Source organism: Triticum urartu, chromosome 4, assembly GCF_003073215.2.
Source record: "Triticum urartu cultivar G1812 chromosome 4, Tu2.1, whole genome shotgun sequence".
NCBI classification, from domain to species: Eukaryota; Viridiplantae; Streptophyta; class Magnoliopsida; order Poales; family Poaceae; genus Triticum; species Triticum urartu.
The window spans coordinates 267,575,249-267,590,224 of record NC_053025.1 but is presented as its reverse complement, the minus strand read 5'-3'; the positions used below and the strand labels follow the sequence as shown (position 1 = coordinate 267,590,224).

Here is a 14,976-nt window from a genome sequence, read left to right as displayed (position 1 = left end):
GGCCAGGCACACGGTGGTGTTGAGTTCTTGAAAGGATTTCTTCATGGATCTAGGAGCTCGCGATGTGTCGGAGGAAAAAAGAGGCGGTACAAAACAACCACACACGATAACCCGGCATGAGATAACCATTGGGAAGAGCCGATGAATCCGTCGTCTTATTAATTTTGGAGCTGGCAGTACAATATTTTGGGGAAAAGAGATTAAGATTCAATGGTCAAATCCGATTGCTTTTAGTAGCTGTCCAACTACTGCGTCCGTGCCGTCCACGTACGTCCCAAGTCCTGAAGCAGATAAAAGCAGAGGCGGTAAAGGGAGCAGCCTTATTGATTCTATGTTACTCAGGTCCGCTGGTCATTAAAATCAGGGATTCCAGCGTCTACAAGACACGGGATCAATTTGATCTCAGGATCCTTTTCAGCATGTGCGGATGAGGACAATTTAGGAGGCCACGTATCCTACAAAAAATCATTAAAACAACCACGATCCGGAGAGGATGAGGTCATGGGCATGGACTTGGAATCAACCGTTCCGGTTCATATCAAACACGAGCCGCGGAGAGCCGCCTCGCGCCGCTGGGTCTCCCTGCATCGAGCCACCACGGAGGACCGTTTTCTGCTCTGGGCTAACCGCGCCTCGAGCTGCCGCGGGCCGGCCCGATTGTCTCAGTAGCCGTCTCGAACCGCCTGAGCCGGATCAGGCTTGCCCTCGCATGGAACCGCCTCCGCCGTGAGTCGCCGCACCATCGGGTGGCTGCTGTTGCAGTCACGGTCGTACCATAAATCAGGTGATATTCATCCGAGTCTACTTTTAACACATATTGTTTTTTTTCAAAAAAACAATCTATCTTTGCTGCAATGTTTTTATGCAGGATAATTATTTATGACAAATGTATTGTTATACCGTGGACATGGAGCGCATGTCAGCATAGTTTTGCAGTGGCATTCTTCCGGGCCATGCTGCTCGACGGATACACATGCAATCACCGTCCCCGCTGTTTGGTTTACATCCGTCCACGCGTGCGGCCGACTCATTGTTCGCGCCGATTTACAAACATCACGGCCGATTCACCCGTCCGCACCGGTTTACCACGTTGTGGCCGGTTCACCCGTGATTAATTTCAGCTTCATACAGTTATCATCAACTTCATGGCGGGTTATTTCCGGCCTAAACACATCAGGTGATACCCATATGAAATATATTTTATTAATACATATTATTTTTATCAAAGAGCAGTTTATCTTTGCCTTGGTCTGCAATACTGTTTATGCAGGACAATTGTTCATTACAAATGAGGCGCTATGTTACGGGCACGGAGCACGCGCTAGCAACATTCTGCACTGGCGTTTCGTCCGTGTCCTACCACCCGGTGAATGAACGTGAGAAGGTCGCCGTCCCTGTGGCCCGATTTACATCAGCTTGCCGGGACCGCGCCCGCGATTAACTCGCCCGTCTGAGCCGGTTTATGACACCGGTGCCGATCTTCCCCGTCTGCACCAGCTTACAATACCGCGGCCGACTCATCTATCCGAGCTGCCTCTGATGTTGCGGTCGTCCGTCTCTCGCGGCCTGGTCTACATCAACATACCGGGCCGCACCTGTCTGCATGGGCTGTTTCTTGAGTATGAACATGGGTAGCCCACCTTTCTTCCCACAAATTGGAGGCAAATTATCATCAACCATCGTCTGCACTGGATGGTTCAATGGACATGCACACAAGTCGCCGCTACTACAGTTTGGTTAAACTTCAAGAATCCAGTTGGAAGGAACCATTGGCCGAGTTGCTGACACGGCTCATACGGGATCATTTATAACCCGCCGCAGTCACCTAAACCTTCTGTGGATTCACATCGTGCTGTCAACACCAATGATATACAAGTTATGCCGGTTTATATCACGGTCAAATATGGAGAATCTCAAACCAACTCCTCGAGTCACCTTGAGACTTGGGGGCTACAATGATATGACTTAGCAAACGTTGCCGGTTTTCAGTGAAGTCAAGAACCCCAATACGTTGGAGGGGAAGATAACCCGGTCCCGGATTCACATCGTGCTGTCAGAAGGTTTCCGGATTAGAAAGTATATGACAGTTACAAAATCCCGGCTCAATGAAGAAGTTTCGGGTCATCAGAAAAGGATTCCGGTTTACAATCCGGTACAAGGGAAATTTGTTCTCCAATAAAGCTCTGAAGCTCTCAAATCCGGTTTAAGAATTTCCGGTTCAAAAAGGAATTAACTTCTCGCAAGTTCGAGTTTACAGGCCGTCAGAATATTTCCGGCTAAAAATGAAGATTTCGGTTTAAAATCCGGTTCAAGAGAAAGATGTCTCCCACAAAGCTTTGAAGGTCTCCATATCCGGTTCAAGATCCCGGTTCAAGAAGAATTTATCTCTTGCAAAAAGTTAAAAATTGCCAAAGAGGACCTGCTGCCATGATGCGTGGTTCAAACATGGGTATCCCGCCTTACTGGCCTGACATATTATTGATCACATGGGGGCTTCTGCTTCATAAAGCGGGGTCTCTGTTCTTTTACATCATGTGTGGTTACACGGAGTTGTTCTAAAGCGGCCTCCGGTTTACCCCTGGAGTTGGCTTTTTAAAAAAAAGTATCATGTTATATCACTTGGGGGTTTGGTCGTGTCCGAACCAATACAATACCTCTTGATAGGCGAGAGCCACCAGATCACTTGGGGACTTGGTCAAGTCTGAACCAATCATGCCTCTTGATCGACCTAAGGCCACAGAATCACTTGGGGGCTTGGTCGAACCCGAACCATTGCCATGCCACTTGATCGGCATAAATGCCACGGTTTCATTTGGGGACCTGGCTGACTAGAACCATAGTTACACCTATCGGGAGCTTGGTCGTGTTCGGCCATGGTAACGCCATCTGATCAGCTCAAATAAGCTTTTTTTTCAAACGGTTTTATCATTGCCTTTGCTTCACACTTTTCTTTGAAAGATTTTTCTTTCTTTTTATTGCGTTTTTTTAAACCGACAAAGTTTTCAACCGGTTCACACTGTCAATTGACGGAACACGGTCCATTTTTAATTCGGCGGCTATCTGGCCGGTTTGATTTTCTGTTACCATCCTATTATGGAGTAAACCGGTGTTTATCACAGCCCGGCACGGTTTTATCATAAACCGGCACAATATGGAAGGAGTTATCAGTACTCAAGATTTGGGTTATCACCCTTACTACAAAAAGCTGGTAAAACAAACAATGTGATTCAATGTCACAGGTATGATATATTTCATATTTGATTATTCTTAAGTGCAGCCTTGGTTATAAACCCGGGTTATATGTTGGGCATTATGACCCGTCCGGTGGTAAACCGCCAGAACACTTTAAACTTGTTGTATGCAGAAACAGGTTTGTTAAACCGGCCTGGCTTTTGACTATAAGTCACCAGTATGATGAGAAATTATCCGGTGTTTGTTAAACCGGTCTGGTTTTTGGACTATAAGTCGTCATATATATATATATTTGGATTGCGCCATCGGAATTATGCGCTTATAAATCATTGAGTTATATTATTCAAATAGCCAAACTTGGCTAAATTTTCATTATGATATTGAATGAATAAGGTTTTCACCGGATTATATTATCTTGAATAGCCAACATGGCTGAATTTTTATGGTTATTAATAACCGGTATTATTGAGTTTTCAAAGTCGCTATAGCGCAATGTCTACTATTTTATCAAAGGATATGATTTATTCTATAATGGAAGGAATAGTCCCGAGTCGCTGCAGGCTTACAACCCGGCACTTGGGGGCTACATTATTCAAATCGAGATTACATGCAAGTCTCATATCGCTGCAAGCATGCATCATGACACTTGGAGGCTAATGCCAAGTCATTTTTAGTCTTATTGAAGACCCGACTCATCATATTATAATGAGTCGGCCCTTGGGGGCTACCAATTGCTCCTGTCAACAATTCAAGGTACACAAGTTTTTATCCATTATATTGAAGGGTCCACTCCTCAGTTGGTAAAGCACAAAGCTCTTAACTTTGTGGACGTGGATTCAAGCCCCATGATGGGAGTTACATCATATGATGTTATTTTCAATAAAGTATATATAAAGTACCAGCTCAATATTATCTTACTGAACCGGCCCTTGGGGGCTACACTGATTGAAGTTTTTATAAGCAATTACAAGTCCCAGGTTGCTGCAAGCATGACAACCCGGCACTTGGGGGCTACATATATGGAGTATTCAGTTTATATAATTGAGATGAACAAACCGGATTTCTTCAAGATTGAAACACTTATTGGAGTAAGTCTTAAGTTATCACTATGTTCTCCTCTTAAGACTTGGGGGCTACAGGTATTATGCATATAAAGGAGGAACATCTTCATTTTATCAGTTTTGAGCAAATCAGGAAGATCAATTACATGACCCGGTGTCGACAACAATTATGACCCGGCGCCATCAATATTTATAAACCGGCCATTTTGGTAATATTAAACCAGCAAGTTTTACATCTTCAAACCGGCTGAATATCAGATAAGTATTTTCAGACCCATATTTCTTAAATCGGCGCTTTGGGAGCTGAGTCAAAGGAGTTATTCTTCACAATATTTCTCGGTGACAAACCAATGTCGGCAAATTGATTATGAAGCTGGTCTGTTGACCCAGATTTCCCAGAAGGAGGAAATAACAAGGACTTAAGGATGATCAGGTACCGGTTTACAAAAATTCTTAACCCGGAGCATAACCTGTCAAATTTGTTCTTGTGTTTATTTTGCAGTATAAGTTTACCATGAATAAATCCAAGCTAAACTTGGGGGCTAATGTCGGGGATATACCCCGCGGTGTAAACCGGCCGAAAGTTAACCCGGCCGGACTTGACGGTTTATCTGAAGACCCCGCTGACACTTGGCGAGTTACTGGCGACCCGCCCTGACCTGACGGTTTACAAGCAACCCACCTGATCATTATGACTCACTGGTGATCCGGCGAGCGGGACAGACGGATGACAAGGCCCAAGGCCCAGAAGGCCGGTTCACGTTTAACGGTGGGCCGGTTTAAGAGGAAAGGCATAAGGAATGTTTATCTTACAAGGAGTTAAGACCTGGACTTGTATACGGTTTGTATTAGAGATAGACTAGTCCTAATCCTAAGAGGACTCCACATGTAAACTGCCCCTTCAACATATATAAGGAGGGGCAGGGCTCCTCAAAGGGAGGAAGATTCACAAGTTCCACAAGTTGGACAAGTTAGGTTTAGACAATAGCTCTCGAGATAGAGCACTTTTGTAACCGTGATCATCATCATCAATATCAATGAAGCAGGATGTAGGCTTTTACCTCCACCGTGAGGGGCCGAACCTGGGTAAAACATCGCGTCTCTCGTCCCGCTCAACCCCTCTCAAGCTACCACATAGATGCGTTGGCCTCGCGACTAAGTCCTGACACCTAGGACATCTGCCGTGACAATTCTACGACACTATACGTAACAACCACGTAGACAAGTAATTGATGCAAACAAGTACTCCCTCCGTCCAAGAAAACTTGTCCCAAACTTGTTCCTCAAATAGATGTATCAAGCACTAACTTGATGCTACATACATCCATTTATGGGACAAGTTTTTCCGGATGGAGGGAGTAGCTAAGAGAAGAGATGTTAGTAGTTGTACCATGACTGTCAAGCTGACCATGGACGCAAATGGAGCTTAGAGCCGTAATAAACAGCAGCATAACCATGGGCCAGCGATACAGTACATGATCCATTGTGTGTGAAGGCATATGGCAGAGATAATAGTGCGTACAAATTAACCAAGGCCCGACCTCGCAGTTTATAGTAGAAGAACTAGGGTACACGACAAGGGCATCATGAAACAGGGCGGAGTCTCCCACATTTGACATATGGAAAGGGGATGACCCAAAGAAGCACAAAACACAAGTGTCATCGTAGTCCTCTGCTCAATTAGTATGCTGCCAAAGGAGGAACAACTTGCTCTGGCTAGCCAAATAAACATGTCCTCTCTCTTTTACCCCTTCTGTTTAACATGCCCCAGGTCCATGCATGTGTAGACCAACAGCTAGGATGTACTCCCTTCGTTCTGAATTATTTATTACAAATATGGATGTATTTTAATTCTAGATACATCTATTTCTGCGACGAGTAATTTGGAACAGAGGGAGTAGCTTGTGATGCCACGGCCAAGCCAATAAGCATGCCGACTCGAGCTCAGAACAGAGTAAGGCAGAAGACGATCAGCTTGTCATCACAACTTCATGCAGGGTCTAGGCCATCCTATAACAAGTTACTCCCTTCATTTTTTTTACTCCGTATATTAGCTTTGTCTTGGATCAAACTTTCAAAAGTTTGATCAAGCTTGTGGAAAAAAATAATATAAACATCTGGAATACTCTCTCTGTTCCAAAATATAGTGTGCCCGCGCTTTCCGAGGTCGAATTTTGACCATAAATTTAACGAACAAGACCGACTGCGGCGGGAGAAAAAGTTACATAATTAAAAACTTCTTTCGAATACGAATTCACCAATATAATTTTTGCTCCCGCCGCAATCGGTCTTGGTAGTTAAATTTACGGTCAAAGTTGAAGCACGGGGATAAAGGAAGCACTACATTGTGGAATGGAGGGAGTATCAAATAGGTACAATATTAAAATATATTCCATGATGGATCCAGTACTATTGGTTTGGTATTGTAAATGTTAATAATTTTTCGTACACGTTTGGTTTGTATGGCTAGGCTCTGGCCCGAAGGGCGTTCATACTCTGTGTGAACTACTACCTCTGTAACCAAATATAAGATGTTTTTGCAGTTTAATTTGAACTGCAAAAACATCTAATATTTATTGAACTGTAAACACGTCTAATATTTACTCTCTCAGTCCTATGATATAAGAACGTTTTTGATTCTCTTCGTCCCATAATATAAGAACATTTTTGACACTAGCGTAGTGTTAAAAACGTTCTTATATTATGGGACGGAGGGAGTAGTTACAGAGACAGTGGATTGTAATCCCTGAACTTCTTGAGCATACAAGATTGAATTTGCAAAAAATATAGAAATTTGATTTATAAGAAGAGTAAAAAGAAAAAACAACAAGGCTGGCATCTGGTCGGTGATAAGTACAGTAACTCTGGGGCACATGCTCCTCCACTGTTCACCATAAAAAAAGAACTATAGCATGGGCTTGCTGATGGCACATATTTTGCGGGCCAAATGACCATCTGGACCGACTGCTTACTGTTCTATGGTACTGGTACCGGTAGTATCGATCCACATGTCAAGATCATGGCCACAAGGCAATCTTCTCCCTTCCCGCTAATGGTGGCGTACGTCGACGATAAGATGACATCCACTAAGCCCTATGGCATGACAGGTGCCCCCCGGTCGCGTCAATCCATAATCCCATCATGTGTTATTAAACCTCACGGCACAGGCCAAAAAGCATATATCCTTAATTTTCCAACATCCAGTGGACGCTGCTTTTGCTCCAACTTTGAGCGGGGTGACACCAAATCACACGGAATTGGGTGGTGGCCTTTGGTTCCCTCTGCATTTTGCAGTCACCGTCGCCGTCAGTCGTCACCCCCACATGCGAAATCAGGATAAAAAGAGTGGAAATTCAGTGTTTCTTATCCCCCCCCGTGGCCACGGGCATCCACATCATAACCGAGATTAGAGCACCACAGGCTCACATCATCAGTCGGAAGCCGAGGTTTTTCTACCATTTCACAGATAATCACTCCAGGTGTAAAAGCTCTGAATACTTACATTGCTTGTCACCATAATAATCTTTGAAACGAACTTGACGATCCGTCGACTCAGTGGTTTGCGGTGGTCACCATCATCATAGCAAGAGAGTCCTCCCGGCAACTGATGTGCACCACAAGAAATGGAGAATTAAAACTAACCAAAAATCAATCTGCTCAATCGAAAGCAAGAATATCCCAATCTAATAACATTTCACCATCTTATCCTACCAAAGGCAATAACCCCTGCTACCCACTTCCTGATCAATTTCACCATCCTGCAAGAATTCACATACCGAGTCATGAGCTATATACAAAACCATTATTTTCATTTTACCAATTATTTGTTAAGCGTAGCAGTAAGACTTATTTTTTCTTTTCTTTTGTTAGACTGCAGTAGTGCCACATGGTTCAGGTTGACACCGAAAAACACAAGAATTGATGGAAAACTTGTGCAGAGCAAAGAAAAGAACACACACTTCTTCCCAGCCATTTCAAGGCTTTTTCTTGAAAAACAAAATATGTAGGGTGAACTTCTAGGTTATAGCCAAAATGTATAAAAGAAACAAAAAGGAGAGAAGAAACATAATGTGATCCCAAGCCTTTATTTTCAGAAAATATTTTAGCCTTCTTCCCAAAGGCCAAGGAGCATAAAAAATAATTGAAAGGATTTTGAGATACACATATATGAGAAAAGGACCTGACTTGTGATGCATTCAATGGGTATAGGAACAGGAACTAATTGTCACCACACGGATGATGACCGATCAGTGTTCCAATAAAGAAGCAAGCGAGAAGAGCTCGGATGCGAAAACAACTGCAGTGTATGGGGGGGCCTTCAGAAGTAAAGATGCCCAAGATAAAAAAGGTGTAGAGAGGCCACAAAGTGGACTGCAAGATTGGCAGGTTGGTGGCCTCCACATCAGTGCTGCTTCCATGCCTTCCTGGCTTGCTCCTGGTCATGGAAAAATTGTATTTATCTTTTTGTGCTGAGGGATCCTCCAGAAACATACAAAAAGCAACTAATTCCATAGCAATGGAGAAGTTAGGCCATGAGGATAAAATACTGCTCAGGACCCTACTGTCCACATACCTGCCTTGACTTTTCTTAGCTACTGTCTCCACGAAGGCGGATGTAGTATACAGAAGTCAGCAAATGAGTAGAAATTGGGATCTTACACAAGATCCAGTATCTAGTTACATTTTGGTCAGATTCAATCAACAAGGGTGTCTGGATATAGCACAGATGGCTTATGTTGTATGACCTACATGAACCAAATCCGACGAAAGAAATACCCAAGCATTTAGTGAAAAGGGAAACAGCATCAGTATAGTGCATATCCAATACAAAGCACACCCTAGTAGTCGATATAGATGTACAAAAGCTTGCTCTTATGGCGTATGAGTGGCAGGTCGTGCAATCGCATACACTTTGTATTGGAGTTGTGTATAGTCTGAGATATTTTGCTATGCGTGGGATAATGGCTGAAAAGAAAGGAAAAGATAAAGTCCCCTGTGCCAATGATAATGGCTGACAGAAAGGAAACATGCTTTTCACATCCAGGAGAAATAAAATACAGAAGAATTGAGAGAAGATTATGTCAACCTACATATGTGGCCTGATTTGCGTAAAGATCGTGGACTAGCATATGTGGCTTGTGAGTCTACGAATATATGTCCCTAAAGCAAGTAGCGGCAAAACAATTCTCAACAGGCATGCTTCATAGCTTATTATCTACTCCCTCCGTTCCGAATTACTTGTCGCAGGTATGGATGTATCTAGATGTAATTTAGTTCTAGATACATCCATTTCTGCGACAAGTAATTTGGAACGGAGGGAGTAGTAAGAAATAACCAAAATAAGAACATACTTTTGGATTTTCCATAAAAAATACACAGTATCGGGGTTTTTCTGATTCATAAAGATCTCTAAAGATCCATTTGTAAATGCACGAGAACCATGTAGAAACAAAAAGATTGAAATGGGCCTTATCAGCATGCGTAAACTGCAGTATCTGCATGTACAAGATTATATGTTCCCAAGAAAGTTCATGTAAGAAACATGCACCGGCAACAGTCCAGTTCAGACTTAAAACTTGCCGTTTGTTTTGTCAAAGAAATTGATGCTAAAGCTTAGATCATGAAATTATTGTATGGAATTATAGAAAATGGAACCCAGAATAATTATGTTTTCTCTTTCTATTTTTGAGAAACGTAACAATACCTGCTCGTCATGCCTTTGGACTAATTATTTAAATGAAGTACAGATATCTATCCATGAGAAAATGACTACTAAAATATTTCAAATCAAGTAAAAAGGAAATAAGCATACACTTATTCAACAAACAGTTATGAAAATACACCACGTTTTATTGTTTGCTTCATTTATTTTGCATTTCAGTTAACAAAATTGCATGTGTTTGCCTTCACTTCAAAAGTAATTTCCATAAAATATGCCCACACAGAAAATAATTAACCAAAACCTACATGCACATATTACTCCACTTTTTTGGGGAACATGAGTGTGCTATTAATCAAAAGGAGTTAAGTCAACTCACAGAGTAAACCGGCAAGAACAAGAGTTAGATGCAGTCCAAATCCAGTATATGTAATACTATACCCTTCTAAAATTTGTAACACAGAGCAAGAGGCATGAGAAGGCAATTTTAATCTGAGGACAACCTCATCGATGATTCTCTAAATCAGACCCACCACGTAAAGAGGCCTCACGAGAGCCTTCTTGTCCTGCCTATAAATGAGAAGCAAGAGCCATCAAACCAGTGCACAACTAAGACAAAGTGGCTTCCTCTCACTACTACCAACCTTCTTCCCATCAGGCTGGAGTTCATCAAGGATCTAAGCCTGAAACTGGAGCCCACAAGCACACAGAGGAGGAAGAGCAACAAGGCTGGCTCCCAGCCCATCCAAGGTAGAAGCGAACAACGTTAGAGATGGTGACAGTGCAAGATGAGATGCGCAAGGGGCCATGGACAGAGCAGGAAGACCTGCAACTGGTATGCACTGTCCGCCTGTTCGGTGACCGCCGCTGGGATTTCGTTGCCAAAGTCTCAGGTTTGAGGGGTGGGAGACCTGCAAATTAGGTAGCCATTTTTGCAATCCTTGGCACAAAGATGCAAACAGCATGCAAATATCATTGTCTCTAACCAACTATTTTCATACATCACCTTATCTATGGCCATGTAGGCCTTAACAGGACAGGCAAAAGCTGCCGCCTCCGGTGGGTCAACTACCTCCACCCTGGCCTCAAGCATGGGCGCATGTCGCCACAAGAGGAACACCTTATTATTGAGCTCCATGCTCGATGGGGTAACAGGTTTGATACAAAAGAAGACCTTACTAAAGCAGCTTTTTTTTCATCTACAACAGATGAAACGCACTAACACCCTCTCTATGTATAGGTGGTCTAGAATAGCACGCAGACTGCCAGGGCGTACGGACAATGAGATTAAGAACTACTGGAGGACACACATGAGGAAGAAAGCACAAGAGAGGAAGATAGACATGTCACCTTCTTCCTCCTCATCATCATTTACATACCAATCCTGCCTCCTTGAAACTGCACCAATAATCAGGATGGATGGAGGCAGCACTCATAATGGCACAACCTGCTTCTCAAGTGTACTTAAGAGCAACCAGAGTGTCATGGATGGATATTCTATGGACCAGATATGGAAGGAGATCGAGGCACCGGCCATGCTGCCTATTGATGATAAAGCATGCAGCAATCTCCCATGTCCTCTGCTGCCATCTCCTATGGGAGATCGCTACTGCCCTCCTGAGGTAGTCTGGAAGATGGACAATGGTGATCTCAAGATGTTAGCTCCACAATTTGGTTATGGTAATGGAGAACGTTCCTGCTATTGAAGGTTCAAGCTGTCAGGATCGAGGTCAGGTTACTAAGATACATATATATGCTTAACAGATTTCCACTACCTATGTAGCTATGTCTGCATATACATATATATGCTTGCCGGAATTGCCAGTAGCTATGTTTGCATTAGTATGGAGGGTGATCTAAATATTTACAAATCTACTGTAACATTGTAGATTTTCAGGTCTGCTTATGATGTGTGTGCCTATGTAGTGTGTAAAATAGCTTATGTCTCTTGCCCTTCACAGAATGGAATACAAGAACAACTTATATGCATGATACAGCAGTCAATCTCCAATGATATTTTGGTGAAAATGTTAGATTGACACGAATGTACATTGTACACCATTGCACTATCGGAATTATAATATCTCCCCCCACCTGATTCTAAAGCTACAAACAGTGCCATGAGATTCTATGGTCGTATCTCAAGGAGCAAACAAAAGAAGAGGAAAATGGGTACAGAATCAGCATTATTTCTTCAAACCGTTCTTGCTATTACATTCTCATTTCCTTCTACAGGATGTTGAGATTGAAAGCTCTTGATAAAATGGCTTCTGAAACCTAAGGAACGTCAAAGAGAACAAGTATTTCTCCAATAAACACACGGACCCTGAAAACATATATTTTTAATATACAAATTGAGGCTGCTGTACAGACATCTGTATGCATATTTGATCTGAGTGGAATTGACAGACTTAGTGCAGAGTGAGTGGTCTATCACTTCAATTCTCTTAAAAAGGTTGAGCACTAGACTTTGATAGAACAAAAGAATGCTAGATTGTATTCGACACATAAGATTAGCAGGAAGTCGCAGATTATCCATTTAACAAATAGGAAAGTTAGCACTGTGGCAAGGTAAATAATGGGAGGTGGTAAGGGACTGGCGCATAAGATGAGCAGGAAGTTGCAGATCACCCATTTAACAAATAGGAAAGTTAGCACTGCGATAAGGTAAATAAAGGGAGGTGGTAAGTGACTGGCACTTCAGATTTCTATAGCCGTCTACTTTGCTGAAAGTAGTATCTTATCTTGCAACTGATAAGCATGTATTTTCTTCTGATTGAGTGAATCTAGTGCTTGGACCACCTAGACACAACCATCATTAATCTGTGTTCCTCCACAACATTCAGAACTAGATGAAAGCTTAGATGTGGAGGTAGAGTTTAGAAGTTATATTTCTTCTCATTCTTCTTCTATGTTTAACAAATAAAAATTAACAAAGGACACCAGTTTCATATTGTTTCAAGTGGAGCAAAATGCTGGCCTGGCAGAACTGCAGATATTCACCATAGCATTCAAATTCACCTGTGATTTATAATAATTATGAACAAAGAGGAAATCACAAGTACAAACAGGTCGCAAGATCTGATTAGCATGGAAAACCTTCAGAGCAGCCAGTGGCCAACAGTAAAAACACCCAGGGCAGATACTCATACTATACTTGATGCAAAGTCAACAGCATCAATTTTCAATCAATCTGAAAGCTCAATAAAGGAATTGGTACATAATGCAAAGCTTAGTACTCCACTGCTAGTTAGTACCAGAAGGCTCTAGGTCATTTCTGAGAAAGAAAATAGGAGTTTCGAATCCTTCAATGTATTGTTTTCTACCATTAGACAGTCAAATCAAATACAAAAAATTTGCAGCTGCCCATAGCTTATCCCTCAGTTCACCATTTCATCTGCTTAAGTTCCTCAAGAGGGAATTTACCCCCCAGTCCCCAGCACACATGACTTGGAGTCCCACTGCTGGAAAAACGAATCTACAGGTACACCAGAAGATTAGGGGCAAGAAACAGCAGAATCGCTAGCTGCCGCTGCGACTTGGATTGACAGCTACGATCCAGACAACAACACCCAAAACATATAGAAAGCACTAATCTACAGCACATACAGCAACCGCATCGGCGGTACTTCTTCTCACCTCTCCGACTGTCGATGTTGCGCACGCTGAGAAAGAGCTCCCCTCGTCGCCGGCGCCGACAAGGAGAGAGCAGGGCTTTCGCAATAAGAGAGAGAGAGCCCGCAGGGATTGGTCTTTTTTTTTTCCTTTTGAAACGCAGGGATTGGTCATTGGTGACATGAGCGAGGGCTCTGACATTAAAAAAAAAAGCTTTCGTCTCACTTTAAAACAAACCACTCAAGCCATATAGGTTCAACAAAGATCACATTGCAAATACACGCATACACACACGGTCGACTCAGGGGCACACATACACACACGCCACACACGCGATAGCATAACACAAGATACAAATAGATTCTGATGAGGGCATAACTCAACAAGCCCAAAGAAATAAAATATACGTAGCGGCACAGTAAGTGAAGATCTAATCCGACTCTGATGGTGAAGGAGATAGTGGCGGCGCCAAGCATAGAGCCATCACGCGAAGATCAACAATGATGGTGTTGATGGCGTCTCGGTCTCGGGGGCGGCTAAGCGGCCGCCAAAGCTGCATATATCCACACATTTTAAACACAGCGTCAGTAGCACGTCACAAAGGCACACGATGGATCACAAACTTATTTCGGACCGCCCAAAGCGTCCAGGCTAGAACCCTAATAGTCAGGCACCTAGTGTGGCGTACAGCTGGCGGTGAAGACTGGAGTTCGACGAAGAGGTCGGGGAAGTTGTTGTGGCACCAACTACCACCCACCGCTTCGCGTAGGCAACTCCATAGGAATTGAATGGACACGCGGGAGAAGATGTGGTTTCCGTCCCACAGAGCGGGCACATCCCATCTCCCGGGTCGTTCCGTTTGAGCACCTCCACACCAGAAGGGACCCGGCCTCGGATGCATTGCCACAGGAAGATCTGAATCTTCAGCGGAAGTCCGATCAACCAAATCACCACGAGAGGCTTAGGTCCGGGTGTGGTCGTGATGACATGGTACAGGGATTTAGTGGCGAAGCTACCTGATGTCTACTACTCAATTTATTCTTGTAGACTCGTATTGGGCCTCCAAGCACAGTGTTTGTAGGAAGTAGCAATTTTTCCTCAAGTGAATGACTTAAGATTTATCAATCGGTGAGAAGCATAGGATGAAGATGGTCTCTCTCAAACAACCCTGCAACCAAATAACAAAGAATTTGTGTCCTCATCACAACCAATACAATGGTAAATTGCATAGGTGTACTAGTTCAGCGAAGAGATGGTGATACAAGTGTAACATGGATAGTAGATATGGATTTTTGTAATATGAAAATATAAAAACAGCAAGGTAGCAAGTAACAAAAGTGAGCAAAAAAGGTATTGCAATGGTTAAAAATAAGGCCTAGGGTTCATACTTTCACTAGTGCGGAATCTCTCAACAATGCTAACATAATTAAATCATATGGCAATCCCTCA

The 14,976-nt window shown here is 43.0% G+C and overlaps 1 protein-coding gene and 1 long non-coding RNA gene across 7 annotated transcripts; one reads left to right on the top strand and one right to left on the bottom strand.

Moving 5' to 3' along the window:
• Window positions 1-6,990: 6,990 nt before the first annotated feature.
• Window positions 6,991-13,866, bottom strand: LOC125551445. Of its 5 annotated transcripts, none has more exons than XR_007302647.1 (5): window positions 13,552-13,843; window positions 8,434-8,688; window positions 7,965-8,011; window positions 7,756-7,857; window positions 6,991-7,534 (listed from the first exon to the last, which is right to left on the bottom strand). It is a non-coding gene; the product is annotated as an uncharacterized LOC125551445 (long non-coding RNA). The 5 variants fall into 5 exon arrangements; XR_007302648.1 differs by having other exon boundaries at window positions 8,439-8,688; window positions 13,552-13,842; XR_007302649.1 differs by lacking the exon at window positions 13,552-13,843 and adding an exon at window positions 8,827-10,359.
• Window positions 10,531-11,901, top strand: LOC125551444 (myb-related protein MYBAS1-like). 2 transcript variants are annotated; one of them, XM_048714692.1, is made up of 3 exons: window positions 10,531-10,834; window positions 10,938-11,067; window positions 11,153-11,901. In XM_048714692.1, exons 2-3 carry the CDS (start codon window positions 11,012-11,014, stop codon window positions 11,616-11,618), a joined length of 522 nt encoding a protein of 173 aa, XP_048570649.1. In that variant the 5' UTR covers window positions 10,531-10,834; window positions 10,938-11,011; the 3' UTR covers window positions 11,619-11,901. The 2 variants fall into 2 exon arrangements, with proteins under 2 accessions (XP_048570649.1, XP_048570648.1); XM_048714691.1 differs by having other exon boundaries at window positions 10,532-10,805.
• Window positions 13,867-14,976: the final 1,110 nt, after the last annotated feature.

Bases quoted from the DNA above. Each gene is read 5' to 3' on its own strand.
- LOC125551444 (XM_048714691.1), top strand. From the start codon at position 10,685: ATGGTGACAGTGCAAGATGAGATGCGCAAGGGGCCATGGACAGAGCAG. The intron at 10,806-10,937 runs GTTTGAGGGGTG...ATGGCCATGTAG, and splicing joins TTTCGTTGCCAAAGTCTCAG to GCCTTAACAGGACAGGCAAA. The intron at 11,068-11,152 runs GTTTGATACAAA...CTCTATGTATAG, and splicing joins CATGCTCGATGGGGTAACAG to GTGGTCTAGAATAGCACGCA.